This window comes from Ceratotherium simum, chromosome 16 (genome assembly GCF_057802395.1).
Source record: "Ceratotherium simum simum isolate JZ-2026a chromosome 16, ASM5780239v1, whole genome shotgun sequence".
Classification (NCBI taxonomy): domain Eukaryota; kingdom Metazoa; phylum Chordata; class Mammalia; order Perissodactyla; family Rhinocerotidae; genus Ceratotherium; species Ceratotherium simum.
In genome coordinates, this window is record NC_141915.1 from 26,404,502 (window position 1) to 26,414,012 (window position 9,511).

At 48.0% G+C, this 9,511-nt stretch overlaps 1 protein-coding gene across 1 annotated transcript; it reads left to right on the forward strand.

Moving 5' to 3' along the window:
• The first annotated feature begins 225 nt into the window (after nt 1-225).
• CHCT1 (CHD1 helical C-terminal domain containing 1) lies at nt 226-6,347 on the forward strand. Its single transcript, XM_014790919.2, has 4 exons — nt 226-527; nt 983-1,082; nt 2,939-3,134; nt 6,068-6,347. The coding sequence occupies exons 1-4, from the start codon at nt 439-441 to the stop codon at nt 6,151-6,153; spliced, it is 471 nt and encodes a 156-aa protein (XP_014646405.2). The 5' UTR covers nt 226-438; the 3' UTR covers nt 6,154-6,347.
• The last annotated feature ends 3,164 nt before the right edge of the window (nt 6,348-9,511 follow it).

Here is a 9,511-nt window from a genome sequence, read left to right on the forward strand (position 1 = left end):
CCAGCACCATCCCTGCCGGAGACTCACTCGTGCGCCATACCAAGGGCCTGGGCCACGACACCTTCAAAATTGTGAGTAAGGGGCCAGTCCAGGCCCCTGTCCCCTGTTCCCCACAGGTCAGGAAACCTAGGTCAGAAACTGGTAGGGCTCAGACCATAGCTCATTGCCCAATTTGTCACACTCTTGGGAAGGAAGTGCGGTAAGAGGCTGACAGGAACTTCCTCACTTAACGTGAGCAACCCTTCCTGGGCTGTAAGGGCTGTAGCCAGGTCAACCTGCTGGTTACTTGAGGCTGCCCATCTGCCTTTTCTTTTCCCCTATGGTCCCTCATTTCGGCTTTTGCCTCCTCAGTGTAAAGAATACCTAAGGCCACTGAAGAAGTTCTTGCGAAAGTTGCACCTGCCCAGGGACCTTCCTCAGAAGAAGAGGCTAAAATACATGAAGCAGAGCCTGGTGGTCCTAGGGGACCACATCAACACCTTTCTGCAGCACTACTGCCGAGCCTGGGAAATCAAGCACTGGAGAAAGTAAGGCAGCCTCCTTGTGCTTCCCTCTATACCCACTCCTGGGCCACTCCCTCTAAATTCAAGGTCATACCTCTGTCAAGATCCCCCAGTCCTTCATCTTTATATGAGTCAGGATCCTGGAGTGAGCATGGTGAAGGGGGCGTGGAGAGAACAAGGTCCTCTAGTCTCTCAGGGCAACATTGATCGCTCCAGAGCTGTACACACAGTGGGCAAAGACCTCTCCTGACCCTGAGGAGAATGACCTCTGATTGAACAACTGCTGTGTGGTGTGTGTGCTCATCACCAGGATAGCATATTCAAGGTCTGGCAAATCCCCTCCTTTCCATGCCCCCAACCAAAAACCAAGGAGGTAGCATGTAGCCCATTTCTCCATGAGTGGGTCCTGGCCACAGACAAATGCTGAAGGGAGAGGGGCTGTGCTCCGCCGCCCTCAGCCTCGGGTTTCCCCCCTGCAGGATGCTCTGGCGATTTGTCTCGCTCTTCTCGGAGCTGGAGGCGAAGCAGCTTCGCAGGCTCTACAAGTACACCAAGAGTAACCAGACGGCCAAGTTCCTGGTGAGACACTCGGGAAAGCTCCTCCCGGGACCATCCGAGAGTTGGTTGGTGTGTTCTTGGATTGTGGGGGGAGGATGGGACTGAGGGGCCCTCTGATACACCCGGCACCCCTCCAGTCCTTTCTATGGCTCACTGCCTGAGGAAGAGCCCTCTGCCCCTACCTTTACCCCTGCAATGGGCACAGAATGGGGCTGAAGAGGATGGAGACTCAGCCCCAAGTTCTTCAGATTTATTCACCCTCCATGCCCATACCCTGATGTTGGCAGGGGCAGGGACATCCCTGAGGAGCCATGGGTGGAGACAGTTGAGGCCCGGCAGAAAGGCACAGCCAGCTTGGGGAAGGCTGTGGGGACTGTCGACAGAGCCTGGCCTGGCTTTGTCCAAAAACAGTGATTCTCAAAATTTTGGTCTCAGGTCACTTCTACCCTCAGAAATTTAACTGAGAACCCCAGAAAGCATTTGTTTATGTAGGTTATATCTATTGATAGTTCCCCTATTAAAAATTAAGGCTAAAGAAAAATTCAAAAATATGTATTTACTAATCTGTTTAAAAATAAAAACAAGGAGCCCATTACATATTAACGTAAATAATTTTTATGAGAAATAACTGTATATTCCAAAACAAAAAAATTTAGTGAGAAGAGTGGCATTGTTTTACATTTTTGCAAATCTCTTTAGTGTCTGGCTTAATAGAAGACAGCTGGATTCCCATTTCTGCTTCTGCATTCAATCTCTTATGATATATTGATTTGGTTGAAGTACATGAAGAAAACCCACCCTCGTACAGATATGTAGTTAGAAAAGAGAGGAGTGTTTTATTAGCATTTTCAGATAATTGTGGATATTTTTCTCTGACACCACACCAAAACTCAACAAGTGGCAGTTATCACTGATGTTTTTACTGTCACCATAGTTTTGACTTTTCCAGAATGTCATGTAGTTGGACTCATACAGTATGTAGCCTTTTCAGATTTGTATGAATGAACTTTTCACACTGGGTTGCATTAGAATCCATTGGTTTCTCTCTTGTGCTTTGAGTGGACCCCACTTTTCAGGGGGTCCATGAGGTCAAAATTCAGGGACCTCCAGGGTTTCACAGAGCACATTTTGAGAACCACTGGTCCAAAATCATAATCACAGGGAACAGTTTCTATGTGCCCGGCACTTTATGTTCCCTCCTGTAATCTTCAGAAGTAACTCTAAGTGGTAATTGGAATTACTGTCCATGGTGTGTAAATGAAGGTGCCACGTGTAGGAAGGTAAAGTAACCACCTAGACCTCATAGCAAGTGGGAGAGAAGAGCCGGGTTCAAACCTCATCTGGCTCAGAGGAGAGCCCAGCTCTAACCACGGCCCCCCAACCCCACGACCCACCCCTGCAGTGCACAGCTTTGACCAAATCCTCTCCCTTTCTTCCTCTGAATGTGAATGGGTGGATTGTTTCAGTGATTCCTCCTCTGAATATGAGGAGCTACCATTTTAATGATTCCTGGATTTTGCTGACCAGGAAAATTGCAAAAGATATTTTCAGGCTCTCAATTTTAATTTTGCAAAGGACTTTAAAACGAGTACCCTTGTTTCATTACAAACAAACACATAAGACACTATAACGGAAAAAAAGAGATGAGGACATATCTCAAAATAAAGAACTACCCAAGAAGAGACAGTTGGGAGCCTGGCCTTAATGTCCCCATGGTCCTTTGTCTCCCGCCTCTGTGGCTCTCATCCATCCTTCTGGCTGGGCAGGTGTGGGTGCAGCCAGACCGCAGCAGTTTCCTAACACGGGTAGAGATGGGGCTCTGGAACGTGGGCCCCTCTCTTCTCCACACCCTCCTCGACACCATGACCCCATTGCAGGTGGCATTCTGCCCCTTGGACGCACCGGAGAGCTCCTTGATGGCTGGCCAGGAAGACAGTCTGCCCAAGCTCTGCAATGCCTGGGGGCTGCACAGCAACATCAGCAGCATGAAGGAGAGGCTGTCCAAGATGCAGGCCCCAGGCCATGAGGCTGCCCTGCTGGGGGAGCCGGGATCCCAGGTCCACGCAGGGAGAGGTAATGCGCGTTAGGTGTGGGGGAAGTGCGGTGCCGGCGTGCCCCCCAGAGCAGCCTGACGCGTCCCTCTTCCTGCTTCTATCTTCTCATCTCTGCATTTCTCTCTCTGTCCATTTTACTTCCCCTTCTCCACTTTTTCCTTCCTCTTGTTCATCCCACTCCCCTCAGGTATGCTCATTATAGAAAGTTTGAAATATGCAGATTAGTATAAAACAGAAGAGAGAAAAGTCACCCATCACCCAGAGGCCATGACTATTCATGTGTTCTGTATAATTTCCTCCTGGAGGTCTCATGATACATACAATTTTGAATCCTGCATTTTTCAGTTAACATTGAAACCAAGGCACTTTCCCATCTGACTAGAAGCAGAGCAGAGATCATGTCTTGTGGCCAAGAACGGGGACTCCAGGAAGTGTCCAGGCAGCAGCAGGACGGCCACTCCCGGTGTTGGGTGGGGAGTGGGCTAAGGGAGGCGTTCACCTCACAGTGAGCAGGAGGTCCCGGCACATGGCCTGGGGATGGCCTTCCCAGCAGCTTTGGCCTCTGTGGTGACTGCCCTGCCTGGCTCTCTGGACAGAGGCCGTGGGGTTAGAGGATAGAGACTCTTCATGGAAAGGGAGGGCCCCAGCCACGGTTGGAACCTGTGAAGGCCCCTCCTGTGCACTGAGGTGCAGAGAGATGTTGGAACTCCCCACCCCTCACCCTTCTGGAACTGGCTTCTGGGGCCACAGTTAGCTGTTCTTGCTTAGCTACTGGGGGAGAAAGTAAAGGCGAACAGGGCAGCCTAGGACCTCAGAGTGTTGTCCTAAATTGGACCCAGATGATCCTCTGAAGTCAGGCTGGCTGAGGCTAAAGCAGGCCAGCAGCCCTTGAGGCCTCTTCCACCAGCCACAGCTAGACGGAGCGGAGAGCAGGAGTTAGGACAGGTCAGGTGCGGTGGGCACGAGCTAGGCAGCTACTGAGACCCAGAGCCCTGCCTGGGCTCTGCGAGGACCCATCGCCCCGGTGCCTACAGTTTAAATTGAGGAAGTAAAACATGCAATGGAATGAAGGCCAGTCCATCATGAAGATGATCTAGGCCAAGCAGTCCATGGATCACATGAGGAAAGTGAGCTCTGGGCTTTTGGGCCAGCCTCTCCCTGAACCAGGTGCTTTATTTCTCTCAATTACACTTGGCTCCGGGCAGCATTCCGATAAGAGGATATTATTATCCCCCTTTTACAAATGAGCAATCCGAGGCCATAGGGCAAAGGGTAGGACAGGCTGTCTGAAGGAGGTAAGTTTGGGACAGGCTTTAAAGGGATAAGGAGAGGGCGTGGGGAGGAAGGGAAAGAGGTGGAAGGAAAGGCTTGTGCAGAGGTGAGGGGCAACGAGCACCGTCTGGGCTTGGAGGGGAAGGGAAGGGCAGGCTGGAGAAGTACGGGATAGGAGTGTAACAGGAAAAAGCCTTTGATGGTGGGTTAAGACGCTTGGCTCTCATGCACTTCTTAAAATAACATCTTATTACTACAAACAGAAGCATATCATAGAAAATTAGATAACACAGTTAAGCAAAAATAAGAAAATATAAACATCACATTGTGATCACCACTGCCAGCACTTTCTAGATGGTTTTTTTTTTTGGCTGATTTTATGTGTGTGTGTGAGGAAGATTAGCCCTGAGCTCACATATGTTGCCAATCCGCCTCTTTTTTTTTTTTTTTTTTTTGCTGAGGAAGATTGGCCCTGGGCTAACATCCATGCCCATCTTCCTCTACTTTATATGAGACGCCGCCATAGCATGGCTTGACATGTGGTACGTCTGTCCGCACCTGGGATCTGAACCTTTGAACCCCAGGCACTGAAGTGGAGCACGCGAACTTAACTGCTACGCTACCGGGCCAGGCCCTCTAGATGTTTTTATGTATATAAATACATATATTTTAACCAAAAAGAGACCATCCTGTATATACGATTTAGTTATATCAACCTTCCATGTCAACGTCTTCATTTCATCTAATTGTTAGATTAAATACTCCATATTCAAATTTTCTCAATAGTCAAAGATATCTTTTGTACTGGTTTCCTAAACCCTGCATTTTACCTGGTTATGTCTCTCAAGTCTCTTTTAACCTAACAAAGTCCCCTTTTTCACTCCCTGACCTGTTGAAGAGATCAGGCTATTGTTCTGCGGAATGTTCCACTTTCTGCTTTTTTCTTGTTGCTTCCTTTTGGCATCTTTTAAGCTTGTTCCTCTATCTATAAACAAGACTTTAAATCAAAAGTCTTGATGAATTCATGTTAAACATGAATACATTGGGTGTTAAATGTATTCCATTTAACATTAAATCCATGTTAAATATTAGATACATTAGATACATTCTTGGGATACCTTAGAGATGAAGTTTCTCATCTTCACATTGTGTCAGATGAGAAAACACATCCCATCTGGTGGACCCAGCGTGAATGGGCTGAGGTTAATCATGGAGTCTATCTGTGCAACTAAAGGTAACCCACGTGGTGTTTCTTTGGCACTACGTTCGTCAGTCAGTTCTTCGATAAAGGATGGTAATGGCGTTTGCAAACAGTCCAGCAGCCAAGTACTGGGAAGTGGGTCATGAAACCGGAGAGGAGTGGGGAGGAATCAGAGTCCAGAGCCAGAGGTCAAGAAACGTGGGTCTGGTTCTGACTGTGCCCCTCACTTGCCTTAGGCCCTGGGCAACCCGTTTGCTCACTCTGTGCCTGGGTGGGATCCCTCGCCTATAACTTGGGGTCATTCCATCTCCCTACCCCACAGGGGCTCTAGAGAAACGAGTAAGGGACGTAGGCTGGAAGTAACATAAGATTTTGTCGTTCCTCCTTTTGGTCCCTGCCACACCCCCAAATGTTCTAGACCAAGGTTCTCTTCCTATTCGTGATGTCATCAGGACTGTCTCTGACCTTCCCTTTTTCAGGTTCGCTAAGTAAACTTCCTCAAAAACCAAAACTCAAGAGAAAGAGGATTAAGGGAGCCCCAGAAAGTCCAGAGACCTGCCCGTAAGAAGACCCAGCTGGGACAGAGAGCTGGCTGGCCTGGGTCCCAGAGCTCCTGTCTCTCTTCAACACCTCTGAACCTGGGGGGATGGCGACCAACGAGGGGAAAGAAGAAAGTTGTCTTTATCATAAAGGACACTCAGGTCTTAATTATGTGTAAATGGGGTGCAAAATAAACATCCTTAAGACAGTTCTACTTTACTTGGCTGACAATCATCATTCATCCATTTTTTTATTTCTTTAAACAATACTCGCCAGTCACCTTCTTGAGTGGCAGATGCACCACACATACACAGATGAATAAGAGGTGGTTGCTTGTGTCAAGGACTGTCACAGTCTAGTGGAGGAGACACATGTAAATAGATATTGCATGGGGGTGAATACAGGTGCCTGGGGAGGCCTCAGGGGAGGTAACAAAGGAGCTGATGTACATTTGCCAGGAGAGAGCACAGGTGGGAGCGGAGAGCCTGGGGTCAGTAAGAGAGTGACACATCTGGCAGCCTTCCTGAATTGACCAGATCTTGTGAGTAACTTGGGGGTGAGTAACAGGGAGATGTCAAGCAGTGGAATGAGCTGATGTGACTTGGGTATTGGGGAGATGCTCTGGAGACTATGAGCATGGAAGTGAGGGAGGGTAGAGGCAGGAGACCAAAGAAGAAACAACACCAGTAGTCTTAGCTAGGATGGTGGTTCAAACCAGTGGTCAAAAATTGGCAGCCTGGGGCTGGCCTCATGGCCTAGTGGTTAAGTTCGGCACGCTCCACTTTGGCGGCCCAGGATCGGTTCCTGGGCGTGGAGCTACACCACTTGTCAGCCATGCTGTGGCAGCAACCCACATACAAAATAGGGGATTGGCACATATGTTAGCTCAGGGCAAATCTTCCTCAAGCAAAAAGAGGAAGATTGACAAGAGATGTTAGCTCAGGGTGAATCTTCCTCAGATAAAAAAAAAACTTGGCAGCCTGCATGCTGAAAATTCAGATCACTGATATGTTTTATTTGCCCCTTGTGGTGTCCTACTTGTTGCTTAAAACATTTTTTTAAAAATTAGTTGCCAATATTAACTTGGTACATTTCACATTAAAAACAAAACAACAGGGGCTGGCCCGGTGGTATAGTGGTTAAGTGCATGCTTTCTGCTTCGGCGGCCTTGGGTTCACAGGTTCGGATCCTGGGCGTGGACTGACGTACCACATGTCAAACCATGCTGTGGCGGTGTCCCATATAAAGTAGGGGAGGATGGACACGGGTGTTTGCCCAGGGCCAACTTCCTCAGCAAAAAGAGGAGGATTGGCATGGGATGTTAGCTCAGGGCTGATTTTCCTCACCAAAATAAATAAACAAAAATAAAAACAACAACAGATTGCTGGCTTTTAAAAACTGGCCCCACTGGGACCTGCCTTCCCCGCTGACAACACCTGGCTGGGGCTGAGAAGCAGTTGTTTAGGCTTCACTGATATTCCTTCCAGTTCGCCACAGTCTCCACCCCTCCCTGTTGCCTTACACACTGGCCTCTTCACTCATTTATATCACCTCTTTGACCCTTTTAGCTGTTCGCATTGGCTACCCTTGGGTACACAAAGGCAATGAAGGTGTGCATGAAAGGGGGAGAGGCGAATTTGTGAGATTATATAAGGTAAAATCGACAGTTTTTGGTGGCAAATGTGGGAGATGAGAAAGGGAGGGAGGGGGAGGAAGTGAAGACAGTACATTGTTTCTAGCTAGAAAGATGAGGTGGATGGTGGTCAACTCCAGGAGGGGAAGCAGGTCCAGTCATTTTCCAAAAACACAGGAGAATCAGGGCTCTGCCTGAGGCAGCAGCACACAGTGCCCAGTGCTGCCTGGAGTGGGTAGGACCAGAACACAAATGTGTGTGACCCTTTGTCCTCCCCTCCCTCAATTTATATTCAGGAGTGAATACCATCAAAGATTTAAAGTGTTAAAGTGAATATCAATCTAGACTTGAAGAATAAGTACAGGGGAGCAGAAATAGGGAAGAATGGGGCAGCCTCAGCTCTTTCCTTGTGCCTTGTACCCATTGCCTCCTAGAAGTGGCTAACGCATGGGCCTGGGGTCAGCCTTGCTGGGGTGGTCCCTGACAGTCCTGACAAAAAAGGGAGGATTTGCGAAAGAAGGGCAAGCAGCCTGGAGGGTGTCCCTGGTAACTGGGGGCTCTCCAATTTTCTCTACTCCTGAGAGATTTTGCTAACAAGGTCCCAGGGAAAGGGCTGGATGTTTTGGGAACAGATGGAAATAAGGCGGTGTCCTCTGTGTGTGAGGCAGCACTGCCACCTAGAGGAATTGTGGGACTCTACAGCCGTATTCTTCCAACCAGGGCAGGGTGTGAGCAAAGAAATGGAGACCAAGAGCAAGTGGGGAAGCTTCATATCAGCGTTGGGGACAGTCAGGAGGCCTGAAAGCAAAATGAGCAACAGGTGAGGCTTGGTTTTGGCGCTCTCTTAACTCTTTCCTCAAATTCAGCAGGATGTCAGAATTCCAAAAAGGCAGATCACACGACATCGCCCCACTCAAAACCCTCCAACAGCACAGAGAGAGGATTTTGAGGGCAGTGAAAATACTCTGTATGATACTAGAATACTAGAATGGTGGGTACATGTGTCCACATCAATAGAATCTGCAACACCAAGAGTGAACCTTAATGTAAACTATGGACTCTGGGTGATGATGATGTGTCAATGTAGGTTCATCTATTGTAACAAATGTACCACTCTGACAGGGGATGTGGATAATGGGGGAGGCTGTGCATGTGTGGGGGAAGGGGATATATGAGAAATCTCTGTACCTTCTGCTCAATTTTGCTGTGAACCTAAAACTGCTCTAAAAAATTAAGTATTAAAATAAACGAACCAAACAAAACCCTCCAACAGCTCTTTATCTCACGCAGATTAAAAGCCAGAGTCTTTGCAAGGGCTGACAAGGCCCTCTATGATCTACCCCCACCATTTATTCTGTTACCTCTCTGCCCTCATCCTTGCTTTTCTCCTACTTGTCAAGCATACTCCTGCCTCAGGGCCTTTTCACTGTTTCCCCGAGATATCCACTCAGCTAACTCCTTCAATGCCTTGAAATAGTTGTTCAAACGTCACCTCCTCAGTGTAGCCTAGCATGAGCCCCTGTTTTATTTATTTATTTCTTTATTTTATTTTTTAAATTTTTTGTTTATTGCAGTAACATTGGTTTATAACATTGTATAAATTTCAGGTGTACATCGTTATACTTATATTTCTGCATAGATTACATCATGTTCACCACCCAAATACTAATTACAACCCCTCACCACACCCATGTGCCCAATTATCCCTTTCGCCCTCCTCCCTCACCCCTTCCCCTCTGGTAACCACCAA

Excerpts from the sequence above, each read along its gene's own strand:
- CHCT1 (XM_014790919.2), top strand. The coding sequence starts at position 439 with ATGAAGCAGAGCCTGGTGGTCCTAGGGGACCACATCAACACCTTTCTG. Across the intron at positions 528-982 it reads GAAATCAAGCACTGGAGAAA|GATGCTCTGGCGATTTGTCT; the intron begins GTAAGGCAGCCT and ends TCCCCCCTGCAG. Across the intron at positions 1,083-2,938 it reads ACCAGACGGCCAAGTTCCTG|GTGGCATTCTGCCCCTTGGA; the intron begins GTGAGACACTCG and ends ACCCCATTGCAG.